Genomic DNA, 24,038 nt, shown 5'->3' with positions numbered 1-24,038 from the left:
CAACAGGACAACACACTATGTGACAACACTACATGTACCTTCATCCACTGCCAGTACTGCTCCAGGCTTCAGCAATATGAATCTATTAAATAATGTTAAAACCATTGTATTTGAGAGGGTTCTCCAAAACAAAGAATAGTTCTTGCTGGACTTCTAAAAATTCAGTAACATTCTGTTTCCACCCCCTTGACTGCAGTGATGTTTATCACATAACTGCTGTAATGTTTGTAGCATAGATCCAAACTATTTTGGTTCAAATATACAGTAAATTTTACACAACACAGCATTTTTGAGGATTTAAAAAGACATGTAGATCATAGAAATGATGCAGTAACCTGTTTGCATAGTGCTGTGACATCTGTCTTAGACTCTTGAAAAGCTGACATGGATCCTCAAGGGATTTCCTTGATTAAAAAACATTAATTAACTGAGTGAACATCTGTGCTGTTTTCCAGCTAGTAACTAAAATTAGCTGGGCTTTGTAACCTCCTTAAAAGTGAAAAGTATACAGAATAAGTGCAGTCCACTTCCTCACATTTGGGTAGGGCCAAGCAACTTTTTGCAGCAGCATTTACCGTAACAGTTCCTGAGTGATTTTTATAGCCTTGTAGTGGTAGTTTTCTTCCTGGCTAGCCTGAAAACAGGAACATTTTATTCTTGGCTTCACATATTAACCATGACAGTGCTGACATTTGTTGCTAAGTAAAATTGATTGTAAATGGTCTAGAAAGCTGCCATTACATTTAGAAATTACTTTTAGAGTTTGAAATTAAGTACTGTCAACACAACTCATGTTGCCATTTATACACAAATTTGACAGGAATTTTTATGGCTTCACTTAGAAAAGAAGAAGGAAGATAAAACTAATTTTTTTAATTGCTCTCAAACTGTATTACATAAATTAACTGACCTATATGGTATCATAAGAGCTCAAGGACTATTCAACAGGACAGGCTAGATAAGAAAATGTCATTTTACACATGGAGATGAAATATTGCTTCATCACCCTTCCATTTTCCAGTGCAAACCATGAAGTCAGAATTCACCCAGGCTCATCCTTTTCCTCATATTGCAGATATTCTCAGTTATTTAAACACAGCTTTATTCCCTGAAATCAAAAGAGGGAGCCACTGATATGCAGTAGCACAATGAGATGGAGATTATCAGGAAAAATGAGATTTCACGACATGTGACAGAAGACAACTGCAAGTATAGAAACTGCAAGTATAGAAACTGCAAGTATCAGATAACTACAAAAGGGACCATCTCTGAATGAGAAGGCAGATTCACTTAAGCTGCTCTTAATAACAGTGCAGACATTTAGTCTAGAAGTATCAATGCAAGAGCCAGTCTGGAATTAGTACAGGAGTGCTCAGACATTAGGCTGCAGTGAGAATTGGTGGTTTCCTACAAATATCATAGGTATTTGTAAAATTTTCAGAGACTTACAGAAATATTTATTTCCAAAGAGCATATGGAATGACTCTGCACAGTGACTGTACCCAGCCACTACTTTTCAATGCTCTGACTTGTGTGCTTTTTCTCTTAAATTTTCTCACGCATTTTCTCATAAGTGACTTTACAAGATTGGGTGGTTCAGAGACAGGAAACACCTCAGGATATTTGCTTTAGTATCCACTAATTGTAGATTTTCCACAGTGATTTACTTTCTGATCTCTGCTTAGTAAACCAAACAACGGAAGCCAGTGAATTTCTGTTCAAGGCAGGTTGGACAGGTCTCTGCCTCGTAATCCCTCACGTGTATGTTTCTCTTTAGAGAAGGGGACCAGGAAGAGGTACCCTAGAGCACCCAACTATCAGCATCCTGGGATAGAGCAATGGAGCAGGCAGCACCTGGAACCTATCTGGTTCCCTCACATGGCTCTCAACTACAGAAGTGACCAGGCATGGGCATCCTAATTGGACGTGGAATCAGTTGAAACTTTCCTGCTTCTGCAGAAATTAAGCTGGGAATTCATTAGATCTTGCTTGCTCTGGTGTCACAACAACAATTAGGATCTTATTTTATCTATTTTCCTCTTCTCAAGTGTTTCATTGTCACAGGTATTCCAATAACACAAATCTGGCCATCACATTCTGTCTGGAATAAAATTGTTTCCCACTCTTCACAGTGCAGTGAATTGACGTCTTAATGAAGGATTAAAAAATAATCTATTTGCTGTCATGATATCATTCCTTAGACTGACCTACTTTCTTTGGGCAGTAAATGTACTTTTTGCGCTACCTGGTCCAACTTCAGCCCAGTATCAAACCAGTGCAAAAACTCTTGCGTATAAGGAAAAAGAATTTGTCAGTGCCAGGTCATAGCTTTTCGCAAAAGGGGCCGCCTTCTTCTGTCTGAGAGGTTTATGCTTCGGAAAACTGAGCAGACCATTCACAGACTACAAGCAAGAGCGTTTAAAAGAACTACTCAAGTTTGACAGCTTACACTCTCCTAGTAACTGGTGTTTATACTACTCCCTGAGAAGCAAGGAATCTATGGCAGTTGCTAAGAAAGTGCCACCATTCATACCACAAGGTATTCAGAGCTGAATAGCCCATGGGTAGCAGGATTCATGGAGGGGACAACCAGGAGATGTACCTCAGATGTCTTCTCCCCATATTACAGAGTGCACAGGGATGTCCTGGAGACTATGGCATCACTGAATCTTACTGGAGAGAGGACACATCTCAGAGAATGTATGACTACTTCTAACAGTGAAATAAAAATAAAAGCTGAGGCTGTTTGGGAAGTGTATGCATACAGAAGCCAGCAAGCTTGAAACAAGCATTGGGGGGAAAAAAACCCATACTCATAGCCATAGATTTGATCATCACCCTGATCACATAAAAAAAATGGTCTGTGTCACAAAGAAAATCTGACAGTGCACATAATGATGAAACACTTACCCTGGAGTCCTTTTCCAGACGAAGCTTGTGTTGCAGGCTGCGTCTTCTCCTGGCTTTGGCAAGACCATTGTGATAAAAAAAGTATCCAGATTCTAAAAAAGGGAGCTGAGGAAGAAGAGAGGAAAAAAAAAATAATGGAGCTATTGGCTGTTAATATGGATGACAAGAAAACTTTTACCTGTGAAGTGATTCAGGAATCTACAACAAGACTTGTGAAGAGTAATACCAAAGAGCCCAAATCACTCCTGAGAATGCCACTTTTAAGTTATTTTTGAGAAGTGCACCCAGCAGCATTAAAGTTGTTTGCTGCAGGTTTACAGTGCATAACTTCATTTGGATGCACTTGGTACTCTTTCCACCTTACATTTAAGGTCAATAGTGTCAATATTTCTGACAGGCACCCCAAATCACAAGAGGAAGCATTCCCTATTTCCTGAAAAAGCCAGAATAAAAGAATAAAATTAACTGCAATAGATTTGAAACTCCAGAGAGCATCGCTCACCAAGAGAGCCTTACATAAATACTTTGCTGAGCTGCTGTAACATACTCAAATTGACACCATAAGATGGAAGGCAGAAAGCAAAGAGATTTCCTCTTTCAGAAAAATACGATACTTGGGAGCTTCTTCTGAGCACCCTGAAATGGAACACACAAAGCGTATTAGGAAAACAGCTCAGTGTTCAGGTGGGGACAGTGTTCTGCACCTTTAATGTCCAAGACATTTAAGGAGCAAGCAAACACCTCTGGAGGGCTTCCCATCATTAAATGCATTTCTCTCATCAGGACTGGCAGAAAGCAACTGGAATACTCACAGACATTTAGCTTTTAGAAGGCTAAAAGGCATAGTGTTAGGAGAACATCATTGCATTTCCAGCACTTAATTAGGAAGCTCCACTTGAATCTCAACTGATCAGTTCTTTCCCCATTTGAACTTATTAGGTACATTCTAGTTGAACATTTAAATCTAAGCAACTAACTGCACATTTTTAAACTAAGCTAGTCCTTGTAAAAGTTGAAAAAAATGGTCAGGAAGTTACACATTAATGCTATGGATACTTCAACTTCAAAGGTTTGACTACCCTGCCTGTAAAATACCTTTCTAAAAGAGATATTGTAGAACAGCTATGACAGCCTGTTCCTTCCCTTTTTATTATCTGTACTTCATGATAAATAAACATCTTAGCACGAGTTCAGAGTTCTTTACTGAAATACCAAGGCTGATGTCTAGACAGAAAAAATGTTGAGAAAACCTGGGCTGAATACAGGTAGCAGCATCATGCTGCCATAAAACAGATTCTGTTCCTGTGCACACATATATACAGTGCATAAATATAAATTACCTTCTACAAAATTACCTCCTGTTTCAGTCAATCTATCACTATATCTGGTACACTTCCACAAACATCATTTACTATACATGGAAAGCAGTGTGGAAATAGAAGATAGTGAATTCTGAAAGTCTAAAATCTGGTAATTTCAAAAATGAGTAGGCAAGTTTGGATTTTCTTTTTCTTCAAAGTACTTCTTTATGTTAATTGAAACATTCACTATCAATGAAATGAAAGCATTTAATTTTCATGTTAAAATTCCATTCTATATGATATATAAGCATGAAGTAACTTTAAAAAAAATCTAAGCATTCTGTTCTGATAAAAAGACCTCTTTTAAAGTGTTTATAAAAGGTTAAGGAGATTTCATCAAAATCATTATGGTTCCCTGGAGCTGATCTGCATGGCTGACTGGAAAGCTTTTCTGGGTGAATAATCAGAGTATTTAGCTTCAGCTCCACACACTTGTGAAAAATACAACAGCTGAGGTAGAAGGAGAAAGAAGACTATGAAAGCTTACAGTAAAGGCCACCAAAATCTCCTGCACTTTGTACTTATCCCCAGAGTCAGAGCTATGAAAGTTCAAATTCTGTCTGGGTTTAGGTAACTGTTTTAAAAAGCAGATTTACATTTAAACTTGTATCTGACATCTTTACCAACTGGGTGATCAGGTATTTACATAATCCAGAGTTTGGTAATAGTTCTGGCTCTCCAGGCAAAGCCCCCCCCCCCCCCCCCCCCCACTTAATACATTATTCTATGCCTCAAAAACATGCAGGGGAAAAAAAAATCAGAATGGGCAGATTACAAGTTACAGCTTGAATACCATCCTTTGCTGTCTGTGGCCTAATTAGCCTTCTAATTCTCTCCATTAAATCAGGCTACTTTTCTTCCTTTTATTTTAGTATCAACCATTAAAATCAAATCCAGTCAAATATTGATCTTGATGTTCTTCCTTTAAAGATTAGGCTAAGCAATTCTGAAGATATCTGGAAATATACAATAACAGATATTTGCTGTTTATTTTCCATATAAGGTTAGTTTCTAATACCTCTTAGCATGAAGCAATATTGCATATAGTAACCTTTTAAAGCTGGTGTATTCAAGTTTGACCATAAGTAATTACAATTAGTACAACAATGACCAGATTTATGGACAAAGTAATAAGATTGACTGAGATTATTCCACTCTTTCCACAGTTATCCCAGTAATCTTTGAGGAACTTGGATATTTTACAATTCACATGTTTTTTCACACCAGATCAATTAAACCCAGAGGGAGACACCTAGGAAGGCAGCTCAGTAAGTAAGGCAATACCTGAAAGATTGTGATCCAGCACTGGTAATTGTGAATAATTAATAGCAGAAACCAAGCAATTTTCAGGAAGAATCTAAACCCTGCAGTAAATCCTTGAAATCAATGAACATACATTTGGGAGAAATCAGACACCAGGGAAAGGGCCTAAAATGTCAAGCTTTGAAGAGGATTTTGCACTGAGATCTGTGAATACAAGAAATTATTGAAACTTCCAATTCTGAGGGACTCCTGTTACCAGGCCAGTAACTTATTGGTCCCAACCAAATGGAGGACACAGGCAGCTCACAGGAGGATTTACGTTCCCACTATCAGCTGCTCCAGGAAGTGTCTTTTGATTTGGAGCTATAGCAAAAGAGCAAATAGTGAAACGAACAGTGCAAATACTGAAATGAAATGAAAACAGATCTCCTGTACATAAAGACTTGGAAGTGTCATCAACAGTATCTGCTCTGTAATGTTGTAGCTGTAAAGCTGGAATTGTTATGGAGTAAAATTACTATTCTGGCAGCAGCAGGCTCAGCATGTACCATGGAACAATAATGCACTCAGCCTGGTAGCTCAGGTTCTTTTTGTAAGACAAAAGCAAAGCTTCCTGACCTCAAAAAAAATTAGCAATTAAGTAAGATAACTAATTACTGGAAAGCACTTTAACATTCAAGTGAGGAGGATAATTTAGAAATAGGCCTAGTTATTGCCTTGATGTATAAATATTGTCCATTACAAGGCACAACTGCCAGAATCTCAGGAATTACAAGCACTTCATTACTTGCAATATTTGTATAACAGTACTAGTGGAAAATACATATAAGCAAAACCAGAATCACAAATACAAAACACTAAATAGAGCAAAACATTTTATATCTACCTGTCTCCTTCTTTTCTTCATATTTGCAGCTTCCTTGTGGTTATTAATAACACTTTCTGGAGCAAAAATGAAATGTCTTTAACCCTCTTCCTGAAGGATGTGGACCAGAAAATAACTTTTAAAAATTCAGTGATCAACTAAATGCAGCAAAGAAAAACTCTTTCCTTGGAAGAGGCTTAATTGATATCAAAATAGACTTGATGATCTTAGGGTCTTTTCCAACCTTAACAATCCATGATTCTATGAAGATTGCCAAGATGCACCATTTGGTATAGAAAGAAGCGGGAAAAGTTTCAAATTGTCCACAGTTTTAGCACCAATACATCTGAGGTATCTTAGTTGTCCTCAGGCTACTGCTGAATCACAGAGGTTGAGGTGTAATTATTACTGAAATAAAAATGAGTAAGTTAAATTCATGGTTCTGAACCATTTTGCACTCTCCTCCTTACAGTCTTTCCCTAGAAAGAAAAGGGAGTGACTCTGTGCTGTCCTAGATGCCACTGCTGGGAAGACGTGCTGTAAACATGCAGTTACAATTCTTGCCTGCCAGGCCCAAGCATTGCTCCTGAGAGATGCCATTCCCTGGTACTAAAAGGAAGAAAAAGACAGTCCATTGCTGAGCCCTCAACTGCTCTGAGTAGGAAAAATCAGGTATAAAGTAGCCTGTTCCTCAGAGACACCTACGATGATCTAGGATGGGGCAGCACACAGAGATAGTTCCCCAGAGCTGATGGCTCCATCCCATCTTGTCTACTTGACAAAATCAAACTGCTCTTCTTTCTTGGTCTTGCCTTGAACAATATGCACAGTGACATCAGTTGCAGTTTTGCCTGCCACAAAGCAAAGAAAATCAGTATCAGCTGCAAAGCAGTGCAGAAGTTTTAAGAAAAGCCACAGAAAGACTAAAATCAGATACTGTTCCTCATTCTAAAACTGCAACAAGTGAGACCACCTTGAGCAGAGCTAACACAGAAAACAAGCATCAGCATCCCCTGACCAGAAAAACCCATCTAGCAAAGGTATTATGAAGCAGCAATAAATTTTTTAAGAAAATTCCCAAGTCGAATTAAGCTGCCAGTGGCATCAATAGTTTATCTGGCTCTCAGGGAGAGGTCCAGCATTCACTGTCTGTCACTAGTTTTAAGAGGTAATATAGAATACAAAAAAAAGATGAAAATTGGTTCCAAGGCTTATCTTTAATATAAAATTTTACTGGCTCCTTGTCTTTAACATTGCATTTTACTGGCTCACTACAGAGCTCTACATACATTATGGTGCCCACAAAAAGCTTAAGAACAACCTGGATTTCCCCCTCTTATTTTAATGGGAACTACCTCTGCCCAGCCTTCCCATACTGCCTTTCACACTAATGCAGAATACCTACAGCACTCTGCTAACTTATGTGCATCATTTCCAATGATTTCTCCCCAATACTGTAATATTCTAAAATCAGTTTACTTTAATCTTTTGTTAAGGTTCCTCTCCCAAATTACTAATGGGGACAATAGTCTGCAACAACTTTCTTTTGAGCAAAATCATTTATAAATACAAGAAGTGCAATTTATAGCAAGTTATCACCTTCTTTGGTCACCGAAATCAGCATAAATGGATCTGTCAGTGAATGGCATTCACAGAAAGCACTCATTCAGCCAGGTTGACAAAGACCCTCCTCAGAGCTCCTTGCCTGCCTTAGTATGAATATGTGGCCATGGATGTGAGAGTTCAAACAAACACTGGTGCTAAAGGAAAAGAATATATACCCATTCCCTAAATAATAATTTAATCTTTTTCTTTTTTTAAAGAAGTATTACACAAAACATTTCTCCCCATAGAGTCCAAGCACTGCCCAAGCATCCCTCCTGACTTTGAAAGGAGCCGTAAATTGGCATAGGTGAGCTCCTTCATCCCATTACTGCTCAGTAATTACACCAACAGAAAATATGACCTAAACCCAGTACACATATTTACAAAATAAATGTATTTGGAGCCTTTGCGGGCCCCACAGTCCTCACACCTTCAGTTACCATTGTAAGTGAAGCACAACGAAGTACCTCACAGCAGAAATTAGAAACCTTTTTGAAACCTTTTCATCCCAGTTTCACCAAATGCACTGAGGATGCTTATAAATATTCAATAATCATTTTTATACTCCCTTGCTCTAATTTTTCCCTACCCCAATTAGCATTAGAAATCATTTCACCTTTAAATACATAGATGGGAGCTAAGTCTGAAGTCAAAAACACTCACTCACTTTAGGGATAAGGGCCATGTAAGAGAAGAGCCAGCTAGAAACACAGGCGGCCTCAGGCACCGAAATGACACAGAACAAAGCACAAACATGAAAGGATTAATTCAAACATTGGTAGAGAAATGTGAAATAGCACAGAGGACTAAAGCTGCACCACAGATCACCCAATATGAAATCTAATCTACTGTGTCCCCACGGCCCCATGCAAGGATTCACACTTGTTCATTTGTGTGCTATAATTATGCTGAAGGCACAAAATAAGGATTTCTGTTGGAACCAGGGTTCTGCACAAGCTCCAAACAGCCCCAAGGACTAGCACAGTCAGGTCCAGGTCTGAGTGCTATGATTCAGTCTTCCAGCTCAGTTCTCCTTGTACCTGTGTCCTAGCCAGCTGCCTCCACCGAAGTCTAATCTGTTTCTCTTGGCAAATCTGGCAGGTGGAGGTGTTATAGCCATAGCTTCAACAGTCCCAGAAGGTACATTTCGTATGAAAACATCCTAAGACCATCCTTGTGAAATCAATTTAGTAACACAAAGTGAAAATTTCTCTTACAAATTAATTCATAAATGCCTGTCTTAGACATTTTCATGTGTTTTTAGCTCTGTTTCATATAAATATCCAACCATCTCTTAAAGGAATCAGCAACTGGTGGTGGGAGTAAGAAGGGACCAAGACTAAGTAGCGAGATACAAAATTAAATGGTAATATTTTAACACACATGATAACAAGGCCACCTGTTACTGTTATTTAGAATTGTGGTTATTCTGTAAGAACACAGCAATGCCGCTTAGAAAGTTCTATTACATCCTCTCAAGCCAGCAGAAGTCATTTCTAATGGTTCCTCAACAGTTTCCTCACCTCCACAGCAAAATATTTTCTCCTCTAGAAACAGTGTAAAGTCAAGAATTTGTAGAATATGTACCTTAGGATTTTATTTTATCCAAAAGGATAAAACAAAGCCTTTTGTCTAGTCCCTCTTGCATGCAGCAAGAACAAGGTTAAACAGTCTCAATAGCTGGACATGAGGTGTTTAATAAAAACCTGGAAGTAAATGGAAGAAACTTAACCAGTTGTGGACTGCGTTTACACTTACATGTCCAATCTGTCCACATGGAATTCATCTGAATGCCCTGCACAATTCATGGCAAAAAAAAAAAAAAAAAAAAAAAAAGAGGCCTTTTCAAAGCATGATCCATCTCACTTCTCTGAGGTGGCCAAGTTAGAATACAAGCAGAGCTGAGCCCCAGGAGCTCTTTCACTCTGAAGTCTGTACGAGAAGCACTGCTGTTCAGGTAGATCAATTCTGATGTTCAATGGCTACTGTCATTTTCTCATCAGTTTTGTTGTTTGATTACCCCACCTAGTGCTTCCAAGCACTTACAAAACACCGCTCCATAGGTTTGGTTACAAGTTTGTGATATTAGGAATTTGATCTGCAATTCAATGAATCACACAGGTGTAAGGTTTTACTGTATCTGTGTCACTGTTAGGTTTGTCACTGAAGAGCTCCATCCTGCAAGCACATCAAGTCATACAAGTCATCAGTGACAATACTCTGGATTTGCTGATGGTTTTATCAGTGAATTGGAGAAGTCATTTGACACTTTAAAAATGGTTATTCTACTTCATGGGAATGGATCTGTGCAGTTTAGAGAGTTTTATCTGATACTCCCCAGTAACTGTAAACACCATTATCAAATCTACCACATGCCCTGTGGAAAGCAGGACACTTCCCAGATTTTGAGGAGAATGTTGCTTATACACTAGACCTCAAATTGGACTGTCTGGGTTAATCCAGTTTGTCATTACCAGGAGTAGGCGATTATTATTGTTTGGCTGACAGGCTGAAGTAAAGGCTGAACAATCATCATTATGTCCTCTTACATAAATGGGGTGGCTGTGGTTGTGAGAAGAGCACCTCAGTCAAGCCCTGGGCACCAGAAAAAATTCTGGAGTTCAGCACCAAAAAAGTCACTGGGAGCATCTACCAACTGTGTTGTCATTTTTAGCAGCAACAAACAAACACTGGGAAAAGGAGGAAACCTCTCCAATCATTCACCTACACAATTCCATTACAACCACACAAAGATCAGAGAAACACACATATCATTTAGAATAATTAAGTAAATAAGATTTCATGAGAAGGTGAATCAATTAAATTTTCTTAAAGCAAGTATGTCTTACACATAATTTTTTTTACACAAATTGGGAGAATTTTACCATCCCATTAAAACAAACAAAACCACTTCCACCCAATAAAAACAAAGCAATAACAAAGGAACACAACAAAATAGAAAAAACAAACGCACACACACAAACCTAAACAAACAAAAATGAGAAAAGAAGACAGACTCCAGACATTCTTCAGAGACAATTAGTCAGTACTTGACCCAGTTAATTAACCATAACTCAATTTAGTCTGAAGCAGTCATGCTGTAAGTATAAAGGGAAGAAAAAGGATGGTAATACGGAAGTGGCTTTGCCAGTTCTACATTCTATTAACAAAGATGAATAAAATTTTCGCTCTAAGTACCTGTCTCCTGCTTGGAGCGATGGAGCTCCTCAAGGTATCCTGTCACTTTTTTGATGTTCTGCTGTGTTTTCAAAGCATCTTTCAAGATGTTAATATTCTGTGTAAGTTTTCACACCTCAAACAACCTTCTTTCCAAGATCATTCAACCCATGACCATTTCCTTTGCTATTTCTGTCTCTGCTCTTGCTTCACATGGTAGCAACTCTGCTCTAGGACAGAGCCAGAACTAAATTTCCAAAGACATCAGTCTCATTATCTTCTTACATTAGGAAAATCTTAGGCAATGAGAGCAGTAACATTCTTGTTTCAGTTGCCTCCCATGTAAAATGACATACTCCTATAAGTACTAGTTTAGTTATTTCATTTATTGATAGGATTCACTTAATTAATGTTTGCACAGCATTACAGACTGTGATATGAAACTCTTAAATGTAAAATGCCAAGTGCCATTGCAAACATATATTAATGGGTATATCTACACATGTAATATATCTGCGAGAAATCAGGCACCTCTTTAACAACAAATATTTGTTAAAGGTTGTAATATATTTAAGCATTATAAGACGGAAATCTCTTCTTCCTATCAGTATATCTTCCTTAGACAAAACTCATAAAAAACATTTTGATTCAGTTAGAGTCTGCAAATTTAAATGGCTATGGTATGCCTCTGAGATAGATCAATACTGCTGACAGCAATTAGCACTGCTTATAAAAGGCCACTTTGCCTCACTCCTGATTTACAGCCAGCCGATCTCTCCTTTTAAGCATGCAACCAAGCAGGCTGACTACTATTGTCACACAGGAGCCTGGTGTCACATCAGCTTCAGAAACACAGAGATAAAAGCCATGAGCTAAAGTTTGCTATTTAAAAAACAACATTCAGATGCAGCATGCTCCAGACACAAAAATGCCAGTACTTAAACCTCACCGATGAAGAAGAGGAAAGATGTTGCTAAACACTAAGATGCTGCTTTCCAGTAAGGCATTTGGGCATTATTTTTAAGTCTACGTTCATGTAACCAAGTGGCTACATAAACATTTGTGCAAGTGCTTAGCTCATGCAGCATCTAAAAGCAGAGTCAGGAACTTAAGCTTGAATGAAGTAGAGTGATAAGAACAACTCAGAGCAAAATTAGTTGGTTACTGATAAGAGTTACTCAAGAAGGCACATATTATGTGAATTACTCTAATGCAAAGATGCTAGCTCTTACTGACACTTTAACAAGATCTGACCACTCTTGCCATTCAAAACCTTTACTCTCTCCTTTTTACTTTGTGTCTCTTTAATGCTAGGCTGCCAAGGAAGAGCCGATAGACAGAAAGTGCTTCACAGAGAGGCTTCTGTTATTACACCACACTGAAAAAGTCTTCCAGTTGCCAGAGAAGCAGTCAGATCCTTCAGAAAAATATGTGCTTTATGGGAGAGAAGTCCATGGGTTAGAAACAAAACTGCAACATCAAAGGACAGAAGGGTCACACTGTTTCTCTTTTTTTTTTTCTTTTTTAACATAAGGTAGTATGCTTGAGAAAAGCAGGGGAAGGAAGCCTCAAGAAAACCATTTTCAAGAGAGCCAAGAAAAGAAAACATTTTGGAACACTGCTGTTTTCCTTATTTTTGTAAAGTTTCTTGATTCTGCTAGGAGGAAGTCACAGACACTAGCCTCACTACTGCAAGATCAGGTCAGAGGCAAATCCTTTACTCACACCATCACAACCTGGAGAGAGCTCCTGTTGACTCTTGACAAAAAAGCATAATGGTCACTTCACAACAAGGAGCAGCTGCTCTGAATGGGATCAAGAGCTCTGTGGTAGACAGAAGAAAAAAAGGATGACTTAAACCTAGCAATAATGATGAGAAAGGAAAGCAAACGGCAACACCCAACACCACCCCATAGCCTTCCTCCCAGGGCCTCCCTCACTGACCTTTCAAGCATCTGTGAATTAAGTCTTTTACTGCCAATTAATAAATGATGGAAGTCTATTGCTGGCAGAAATTGTTTTCAGTTCAGCATGTGCTTGTATGTTATCTTGCTCCTATGACATTAGTCAAGGAAAAATGTAGGAAAGGAAAATCTTAATTAATCACTCAGAGTTTCAGCCTTTAGAGCCTGAAAAACTGGTTTCTCTAGCAAGGTATAATATATTTAACATGAATAATAACTGTTCAGATAGAAGGGGGGAAAGGGATTTTACAGAATCACACTGAGTGTTTTAATCTTCATCAAAAGAATGAAAAATATCCACTTGCTTTCCTGACATGGTTTTATTCTGAACTATATCTTAATTGTAGGAGAAATTGAATGGTTTTACAGTTAAGAGATAAAAAGTACATCTTCCTGTGGAGTTTGGGTTTTTAAATGGCAATATAAAAATTAAAATAGGAAATGCTGTCAAGATGATGATGTCAAAATCCACAACCATCATTCCATCAGTGTTAGCAGCCAATTCTTCCAAATGTGCAAATATTCCAGTTCTGATTTTTAATACTTCACTCAAATTCTGAACTGCCAGTTCCACTTTACAACTGGCTCTAAGTAACTTCTAAACAGCTAAGTTCAACTGAAACACCATTCTAAAATTAGTTGATACAGGGAAGCATAAAGTCCCCATGGGACTGATGGGAATCCAACAGTCATGGTTATAGGTAATTCATCATATTTGGCTGCAGCTAAAAGCCTTAAAAAGAAGTTTTTGCTGCCCTTGGTGTTGCACAGTAGGTGACAGAGACAGTACTCACCCACAGAGCAGATTTCAGAATCACACTCCTCCGTTTCACTGGCTTTTCATAAAAAATGAGTAGGTAGAAAAAAGGATCCTTTGTCATCAGGAAAGGGAAGGCTATATTCCACCTCTTTTACTATGCATACAAGGAAGACTTACCTCTTTGGCTCTAGTTTTGTATCCAACAATCATCTGAAACAGCAAATTTCTCTACTTAATAATAATAATATTTAAATATATATTTGCTGTATTTCAGGTTTTCATAGGTTGATTCTTTGGATAAAACTGCTCTGACATATTACCATCTTATTCATCTCGTAAGCAAATAATTTAGTTCACTCATGAGTATCTGGGATACATGTGCCAACTGGTTTGATGTAAACACTGAGGTCAATAAAACCATTTCCTTTCTGTGGACAAAGTAGTTAAGAATGTAACATTTCCACAGAAGTCCTGTTTAAGCAGGTAGGTAATACAGGACAATGTCCCAGTTCACTCCTTGTGAAAGAGCTGTTACTACCCAATTTATTTATTTATAATCACAGTGTATAAATGGAGAGTGGCCAAGCTCATAATTTCTTTTTTAAGTCCAAGCTCCTGCTACTTGCTGAACAGAGCCAGTACAGCTGAGTTACAGTGCTGAGCTACTGTCATAAATCTATGACCAAATTGTATTTCACACTGCATGATAAACTGTGCGTTGTGGCCACTCAGAACTTCACACAGTACACACCGAATGCAGCTCTCTCTGGGATGCTGCTTTCTGTCACAAAACATGGCCTGAGCCTGCTGAGCTGAAATTAAATCTCCATTTTAGTAGCACAGGGTTTGCCTTTTCAATGAACTCATGAGAGTTAAATGCAGAGTTTGCCTTGATTTACAAGAGCAACACACTAGACTTTGACAAATACTTGAGCAGTTAAGCTTCCTCCCACCAGAGGCTATGGATGGATGGAAGTGTTGAGCTGCTCACTGCAATATTTATAGCTGCCATGCAGCAGCATCCTGTAGAGACCTGACCCATTTAATTATCTGAAAAGTTGAAAGAAAAAAAAAGAAGAACAGGGTTTCTGATGACTGGAATAACATTGCAGGACAAAGGTAAATTTTACATCTATTAACAGCACTGAATTTGCCACTACCGCTCACACAGAAACTACCCACCCGTTCTGTGGACTGGACCTGCACAAAAGGGTTTCCCAGCTATAATATTTTAGTAAGAACTGGCATAATTTATCATTAATTTAAACAATTTGGCTTGCTTTCCAGTTCACAGAATACTCTGTGAGCATGGACATTTCTCAGAACTTACTAATGGAAACTATCTACCAGATAAATTCTACCTATGCTTTGGCAACTATTTTGCAACTGCTTTATTACAAGCCTTTGAAACTTGAGTTACATGTCTCAAGTTTAATTGAACAACTCCATTGATGGATGAGGTTAAGGGTCATATGCAAACTTCTATTTAGCTGCACTAAAGAGTAACTATTACCAGCATAACTATTCCAGGGAGTCAAGCAGCTCTTCTGTTGCTGTTGCTTTTGCTTGGTTTTCTTTGTTTGTTTGTTTGAAATCAACATGGTTTTCTTGTTAAAAGCTCCAGTGGAAATTAAATTTCTGCTCCTATTGTTCTGACTTGGAATGAGTAAAACATGTCAGTACTCCTACACTGATAGCAACAGCACTGCAATTTGTTTCCCCACTTTAACCACATCAGTACAGTTACAGCAGTAAAAGTTTTCCTAAGAGTTGGTCGGGTCTTATATCTTGTCACCTGGCATGTTATGTGAAGAAGATAGAAGGCTATCTTTCACCTTCACACAACAGCTGGATTTTCAAAAAAAAAAACAAAAATTCAAACACCTCTGTCCTTTTCTGAAGGAGACAAGCAACAGACCCAGTCTCTGGGACCATTTGCCTGCTAATAAACAAATGCCAAGCACGCCCAGCACTCTGGGCTAGATGGCAGATCGATTGGTACACAGCATGTTCTGGTATGCTGGGATCACAGCATTCAGGGAATGCTGTCCACTTCCTACAGGTTTTCTCCTTGACACTGGCAAAACTAAATATATTGTAAATGAAAACCAATAATTGCACATTTCCCCATTGGGCTGCAGCATAAAAAAAAAAAAAGTGTAAAAAGAACTGCACTTGTGATGCAGTTCCTCGGTCTCTACCACATGTTCTGTTTTGCAAATGGGTCCAAACAATATGGAATAAATAAAATTATAAATGCAGGCAGCTTTATAAACTGAGAGAATTCCATAACTCTATTTACTGAGCTGTAGTTCACGAAAAAAACCAAAAATCTGTAAAGGTAAGGTTTAATCTGCATGTTTTACTAAGAAACAACTACACCACGCATTCAAAACAGTAATGAAGCAATTACACTGGGGATCTACTGTAGGGGAGACTAACCTGATTGTTTTACACTCAAACAAGTTTAAAATCTGACAAGGTAATTATTTTATAGTTTAAATAGAACACTCACCACCAACAAACACTCTGAGTCTCTGGTAGAGAAGGAGCTTTACAGAAACTGGGTTAGGGATGTGCTTGAGTCTGTGATTTACAAATCTTCTTGATAATTTACAGCTTTCATGTACATAATTGACTACATTTAAGTAACAGGATTTTTTTGTTTGTTTGTTCCAAGTTACCTAGTGGTTGCTTCTGGAGTTGTTTATGCATCCAAGGCAAAACACAAAACATTAAAGTATTAAAGGAAAAAAAAAGAAGAAGTAAACATCTATTTTCCACATTTAGAGGTTGATCTGCACAGGAGGGCATTTTAAGGTTTTAGCATGTGCATCCCAGGATGAAATGTTCAGGATCCCTGAGAGAAATCCCAGCAAAGTGCTCTCAAGGCTGTGAACTAATTATTCTGCCTCTTGGTCTGCCTTCTACACCACATCAACTCCCACCTCACAGGCTCCCTGCCTAAATGCAGGGAAGTGGGTTGTGCTGCAGAAAGAAATATAGCTTCTTTATCTGTTAAGTTTTGCTTTTGATAAGTCTGTATTTATGCAAGGTAAAGAAAAAAAAAAAATAAACCAAAAAAAACCTGAACACTCGCAGTGTTTAATCAAGAAATTACTGGTTGGTTCCACAAAGCCTGGTCCTCAACCAGCAGCTGCCTAAGCAAAAAACAGCAAGCAAAGCAGTCACAGCTGTGAGAGATAAGACTGAGTTTTGCAAGATTTAGAGGGATAAGGAATCAGGTGATACAAGGTAAAAATAGACCAGCTTTAGGCAACATAAACATAAAATTCTCCACGTTTTCAAATCCATGTTTGGTTCTTATTTTAAAATCTGGGGCCACTAGCTGTTTAAAACCCTGTTAAAACCTCAATGCAAAACATTTAGCCTTTTAGTTATGTTGGCATTTTGTGGACTCTCTCAGTCTTGCTGTTGTTGATGAAATGGAAAGAGATGCCTAAACTCTGATCTCCAAATAGAAGACTTTTCTAAATGCATCTTCCACCTCTCCTTGTTAGAAATTAATTGAAAATTGCAAGGCAAGATCAGAAAGCAGCTTTTTTCAGCCTGCATTAAGAAATGTATTCTGGTGACAACGACGCCAAGAGGCAAATAAATCAAATGGGGGGAGGGGAAATCAATCAAAATCAAAAACTTGTTCTTTTTGCAGTTCTTACAATATTAGGGGGGCATTCTCACAGTTCCTGAATGCTCAGAGATGGTAAGACTAACCATTTTAAGAAAAAGTATGTTTTATCACAGTATCTGTTTCACCAGAAATACATGGAATCAATTTTAGCAGGTAAAAATGGACTGAAAAATTGCAAATATTAAAATAAGAATCAAAGAACACAATCAGCATTAGAAAGATATCTGTATTCAGGATTAATTCAGGGAAGATTAAAGACAAACTGACTACTCTTTTTGACATGTTAGGACCCTAGACCTAAACAAAAGCACCTGTTTATCTAAGTACCAAGCCCTTCTCAATCAACTTACCAAGAACTGAATTTAAAGCACACATTTAGCCTACCTGACATCTTGTAGGGGTTTCAGAATGATGGTAGGGAGCATGGCGAAAGAATCAATTAGAAGGGCATCATGCAGTCCATAACATTAATCTTAAAGGCAATGCTTTCTCATGTATTTCTATAGAAATCTGCTGTTAAGTAAACGTAGTATGCACTTGCTCAGAGATTCCTTGTTACTGGGGGGAAAAAAATGCACTAAAAATACATAATTTAAAAACCAGCTCCCATAAAATCATGTTAAAAGAGATCTGTGATACCCTAAAGGCATAAAAGGAATCTTTCTCATATGCATCTTAAATTCACACACATTAAAAAAGAAGAATCTGTTCTTGTGTTCCTACACTGCACTGAAACAAAGGTGATTATTTTCAGACCATAGCTCCTCTCCAATATGGGCAAAGTTAATTGGATTTGTTTTAAGTAAATAACTCAATATATCATCCTAACAGCATGTGTCATTGAAGTAGCTAAAAGACCACTTCTCTTTGTGATGTAATTTGGGGGGGGGGGGGGGGGGGGTGTGCTGGTATTTTTTGAAAATTTCATTAGACAGCATATCTACACATAGTAGTTTCCCTCGAGAGCTTCCCCACTAACAGCTCTGCGCTTCTCTACATGGCCACGTTCAACTTCCTGCACTGTCGATATCACCATGAAAGCTGTCTGCAGACTGTAGGCTGCTAGACAAGCCTGACAATAGCAAAGCAGAGAGGAGATTCCTCAGCTGAAGAGTACTGAAGAGCCACTGGCATAAATGATACATGCTTCTATTGGCAGCCAATTATCACCACCCAAACCCTGTTAAGAATAGCGATTGCTATCAACCTCTCACGGATTATCCTCCAACACACCCAAACCGTACCAACTTTTCCCCTCCCCTAAAATTACTGCCTTGCAGAAAGCAGAGTGCTATTTCCTCTTAGAGCTGGGGAGGAGGGGTGGCAAGCTTACTGCCTTTTCAGGGATTGGCATAGTATAACCAGAAAACTTCAGACAGTATGTGCTGAGTACAGGACCCACTGCAATCACCTACTGCCCCACGCCATGAGCAGACACACACATCACACTACGGCTTTGCTGGGCTTCATTCCTAGCGACAACCGTGTCCACAGCGTCCCCATAGTGAGTCCTGGAAAACAGGTACTCTCTCTCTTGCACACTCAAGGGACTTCCCTTCCAGCTCATGGAAATGAGCTGAAAGGCTGATTTCCATGTAGAAGCTGTATGTCTCGTAATGGGGCTGAGGCATCCTGGGGACAAGCATGGTAGAGGGGAGAGGATTCGAACAGCCCAGAAGCTGCATTTCTCCATCCTACAAAATCCTCTCTCTCTTCCTGTCTCTTCCCCACTTGGACCACAGGATCATTTGAAAGCATCTAGCAAAAGTCATAAGAAATTGATCTAGGCAGGAACATACCCTTCTATCCTCATAAGGCCTTATCAGTCAGATAACCCCAGGAGAGGATGAAGGGAGCACAATCAGGAAGAGACTAGAAAAGGAAAACTGTTAACCAAAAACCTGTATCTAAATCTCATATAACAAAACCTAATGCACACAATGAATCCTATCCCAAATGGATCAGCAGCTGTCACTATCATGACAAGTCTGTGTGCCTAAAACAAAAGCATCTTATCAGAGCAGGAATTAGCTGTGGTCACAGCAACAATGATCTTGTCCTCATTTCTCTAACAAGCTCCCACTGGAGCTGAAACGAGGCAACCTGAAGGAGGGAGTCTCACTTGGTATGTTTTTTTAATTTTAATTTTTAAATCAAGGCTTAAAGCCATTTCACTCATTCAAGTTCAGGATGGTATTATCATTCATTTCCTTGGATGTAGGACCAGGCTGTCATTGTATAACTACCAGGAAAAGAAAAAAACCAAACAAGCAGCAGCAACACTCACAGACCGCTTTCCTTTCGCACCCCTCTAAGCAAGTCTGCCAGGAACTGTAATGACCAGGGCACTCTATCAGCCTCTCCCTGTTTTCACACCAGGTCTTACTGTACCCTAAAATATTTAGAGGTCTAATTATTACTTGAATGGGAGAGATTTCTAGCAGAGGTGGACACTCTAGGAGCCAGGAGGGAACCTGTCACTCTGGCTACACTTGATTTCCTAGAACCTCAGGAGCAAAAACAACATCCAATGGCAATTGAAGTTTCCCAACTTACATTTTTAGTGAAAAACATTCACACTTATCATGGGGTCATCCTATTTCTCTAGGAGAATAATAGGAGTATAAAGAAGCCTACCAGCATCAAAAATTGAGTGTCAAAACCCCCATGAAATCTTCTATTCAGATTGTGTGCAGGCTTCTCCATGGAGATGAATCTTTCCTTTTCCTGTAGGTGCTCCGAGCCCTTCCAGGCGCGCTCGGGAAGCCCTAGGTGGCAGCCCCAGCCCCGGAGGATGGGAGCTTCTCCATGGCAGGATGTTTACATAGTAAGTCAAAAGGCACGGAGTTACCATATGGGAAACTCCGCTCTCCCTCCAAGATAACCACCCTGCTGGGCCAATGTCGAGGAGCACTTGCAATTGCTGTTAGCACCGCTATTCCTCGAGAAGCAGGAATCCCTTCCCGCAGGTGAGGGGCGGCCAGAACCGCGCCAGGGCCACCCCTGCGCCGCCGGCATGCCCACGGCACGACGCTACATGATCTGAGCCCAACGTGAAGGGCACCGCAGAGCTCCGACGCTGCGCGGGGGGCTTACCTTCCGCACCCCACCGAAGCCGTGCTCCGCCGCTACCCGCTCGGCCTCCGCCTGGCCCCCGTCGTGCAGCTCCACCAAGAAATGGTTGCTGTAGACGGCACCACGGGCCGGGGGGCCGAAGAAGTGCAGGAGAAAGAGGAGGAGGAGGAGGGAGCCCCGAAGCAGCGGCGGCCCCGGCGGCATGGCCCCGCGCTGAGCACCCGCGGAGGCAGCCCGCCGGGCGGGCGGGCGAGAGGGGAAGCGCCCAAAAGATGGGAGGGGAGGAGGACGAAAAAAAAATTAAAACAAACGAGCGCAGCAGAGGCAAGAGGAGAGCAGCGCGGAGAGGACCGGCCGAGCGGTGCGGATGCGTGCTCCACGGCGGCCGAGGGGCAGCACCAGCCGAGCGGGGAGGGGGGGGACGCGCCGCGCTGCCAATCATGGAGGGGAGGATCGCCTCAGCCCCCCTTCCCTCCCAGCTCGCGGCTCCCGGAACGCTCCGCACGCCTCCCCAGCACCCCACCCACGCTTCACTCCCACCTTCCACAGTCCTGCCCCTGCAAAGCCGCACCCCCTGATTGTACCCGTGCGGCGCACGCCAGCCCCCTCCTAGCTCCAGCCGAGCCGAGCCGAGTCGGGACTTGTCCGGCTGTTCCTGCTGAGGGGGAAGGTCGCCGAGGGGAGGCAGACAGGCTGGACGGGGGGGGCTCCGAACCTGGAGCCTATACGCGCGTGGCTGTAGGGACTGGAGAACGAAAGACTTTGGCAAGACCTTCACCGCCAGGACTGGCGCCCAGCTTCTCTCTTCGACCCAGCGAACACAAAATATCTGGAGTTACCCCAGACCTACCGTTCTAGACAGAACCCTGCACCAGCTGCTCACAGGGCCTCAGCAACCTGTCCTTTATCCCTCTTTTTACAAAAGCAAAGGGACAAGGAGATGGTTAAGCAGTGATAGTGCAATGCCGGGGGAAAACCTCAGGCCCAGGCTGAGGGTTCCTCACTACTCCCGGTCTATACTGCCAGGATGCTCAGGAACTCGAAGGTGTCCAGGCTACCTGAGCAATCCCCAGACAGTTTTCAGGGGATGACTGACAGGAAAGTACCTGGGCCTTCCCTGTGTTGAGACAGTCAAGCATTGAGAATGTTCCGTGCATAGGTGGGATTGCAGAGGTAGCAGCACCTAAAAAGAATGGGAGCTCAGTTCTGTAAGTAATCTGCCATCTGCTATGATTGGAAAGGAACAGTACAGATTATGCAAGTTTATGGCAAAGTATAGTTTAGCTTTTTCCCGCAGATACATCTGTTAATTTGTCATACCAAAGGTCAATCCTTTGATGGATGGATCCCTGAATGATCCCCTGGGAAATACTTGGGACACAGAAAGCACAATCTTCTTTAAAACAAAATTATAGCTTTACTGTAATCTGTCCTGCAAATGGTCAAATGGAGTAGATGTTAAATAAATCAGGGAAAACAAAGGAAAACATCAAAAATCAGAAACAAGGCTCTTCTTCCATTATCCTAAAATGCTTTAGAAAACAACAGAAGAGCTGACTGCATCATTGTGAATCCAAATGAGCATTGGTTTGTCATGACAAATTATTGATTTCCTTCCTCTGAATAAAAGAAATCCCTATTCAAACAGAAAGGAAATGGCAACTTGAAGCCTAATCCAAAGCCCAGTTACATAAACAGAAGTGTTGTAAATGAATGACTGATGTTGAAAAAAAATCAAACATGAAGGAAAGGTAAACCATGAGAAATGGCACAGTAGAGAAGGAAAACAACTTTGCAGTCTCATAAAGAGATTAGTATTAGCGTTGGTAGAATTCATCTTTTAGATGCTTGATCAAAGAAGAGGCAGTTACTAAGAACAACTTTATATATTATTTCTTTAAACCAAGTTGTTTGTTTTCCTTAATAGTCAGCAACGCCTCTCCTTACAATATTTTTCCAGTATTAAAGCATTTCCAGGTAACTTCGGGCCTGTGAGCTCCTGGATCAGTTATACCTATTGGTGATTACTTGACAGCTAGCGGAGGCCCTGCTGCTGGTTTCTATCCACAGCTGTTCCTTGGTATCAGAAACAAAAGGAAAATAAAAGTAGGAGAAAGGCATTTTGTCTAATTTAAATTCCTGTATATAGGTTTTTCTTTTCCCAGAGGTCTTCCTTGGGTTGACACACCTCTTTTTATTTTGGTGCCAGTCTATAGAAAGAGGAACACCAATAACAAAGGTAATGGAGCAGCCCTCCTGGCTCCCTCTTACCAGCAAGGCAAGATCCTGCACACATTCAGAAATGAAGATCATAGCACAGGTCTGGGTGAGGGGTGTGACTGAATCATTCTCTGTGCATATTCTGACAGCCCCAACTGCCACCTGTCAGTACTGCTCTGCAAGCTGGTGCCATTAAAGGGACATTGTCAACAAGGGAGCACCCACTGTCTATAGCTTGTAAACCTTATAATGACAAGCCTTGATGGCTTTGTCTGTGTTATGTTAAAAAATAATTTTTTTTTTTTAAAGGATTAGTTTAGGAAAGGCCAGTTTAAAAAGTAAAATCTAAACACCAAGAAGACAAACTCCACCAAAAGCAGCAATTTAAAGAAAAATAGTCATTATGTTGATGACTACAAAAGTTTAAGACTAGACAGGACCACTAAGATTTCTAACCTAGTACTTTATGTTAACTGTAGGGCTTATTGGCATTAATTCTTGCATCTGGTCTGTAGTCCTTTTTTTCCTTAACATACAAACGTTGAATTAACAATCAAGACTGATTTATTACAGCCATTGGGGAAATGTTCCAATGACTGCTTACAGTCATTTGTAAAAAGTTATATCTGTGCCTTTCTTTAAAATGCTGATCAATCCTACACTGACTTCTAGGTTTTGTTCTTAATATGAATTTTTTCATGGAACTGCTGAACTATCATTTTCTCCAGTTGACTTTTAAGATTGTGATGATAAAGACATAGAGTTAACACTCCCCTGAATGTCTTCCTGTAAGGCATATTTTCCGTCCCTTCAACCATTCACATAAATCTTTTTACTTCTTGAATTGGGAACTGCAGCTGCATCAGATACTTTTTCATCAGTGGTCAGGCCAGTGTTAAATGGATGTTACATCACAATTCAGGTATTTTTTCAGCAGAGGTCAAGCCAGTGTTAAATTGATGTTACATCACAATTCTGTTCTTACTGGGTACCCAGTCTTTCACCAGCTGAGGATTTCATTCAGCCTCCATGCTGCCGAGTCTCCCTTATGTGCAGCAATGCTGATGCTGACTCTCGAATCTCTCAGCCTTCCCTGAGCCCTCTTCAGGACAGGTTATTGTATCCTGTGTGGCCAACAATATTTGTACCTAAATATTTATGACTCTACTAGGTCAAAATACACATA

The 24,038-nt window shown here is 40.2% G+C and overlaps 1 protein-coding gene across 5 annotated transcripts in view; it reads right to left on the bottom strand.

Moving 5' to 3' along the window:
• Positions 1–21,127, bottom strand: part of PCSK2 (proprotein convertase subtilisin/kexin type 2) — a 103,217-nt gene extending 82,090 nt beyond the window's left edge. For 2 of the 5 annotated variants that reach the window (XM_077175967.1, XM_077175966.1), the window contains exons 1-2: positions 20,654–21,127; positions 2,911–3,015 (exon numbers count right to left, since the gene is read on the bottom strand). In XM_077175967.1, coding sequence (XP_077032082.1) covers positions 2,911–3,015; positions 20,654–20,836 — 288 coding nt within the window. In that variant the 5' untranslated portion in view covers positions 20,837–21,127. Of the gene's footprint in view, positions 1–2,910; positions 3,016–6,420; positions 6,457–20,653 lie in introns of those variants that run through there. The other 3 variants (XM_054630206.2, XM_077175965.1, XM_077175964.1) reach the window with 3 other exon arrangements.
• Positions 21,128–24,038: the final 2,911 nt, after the last annotated feature.

The sequence above is a fragment of the Agelaius phoeniceus genome, chromosome 3 (genome assembly GCF_051311805.1).
Source record: "Agelaius phoeniceus isolate bAgePho1 chromosome 3, bAgePho1.hap1, whole genome shotgun sequence".
NCBI classification, from domain to species: Eukaryota; Metazoa; Chordata; class Aves; order Passeriformes; family Icteridae; genus Agelaius; species Agelaius phoeniceus.
Note: the sequence above shows the minus strand (reverse complement) of the source record. Positions and strands in the feature narration are given on the sequence as shown.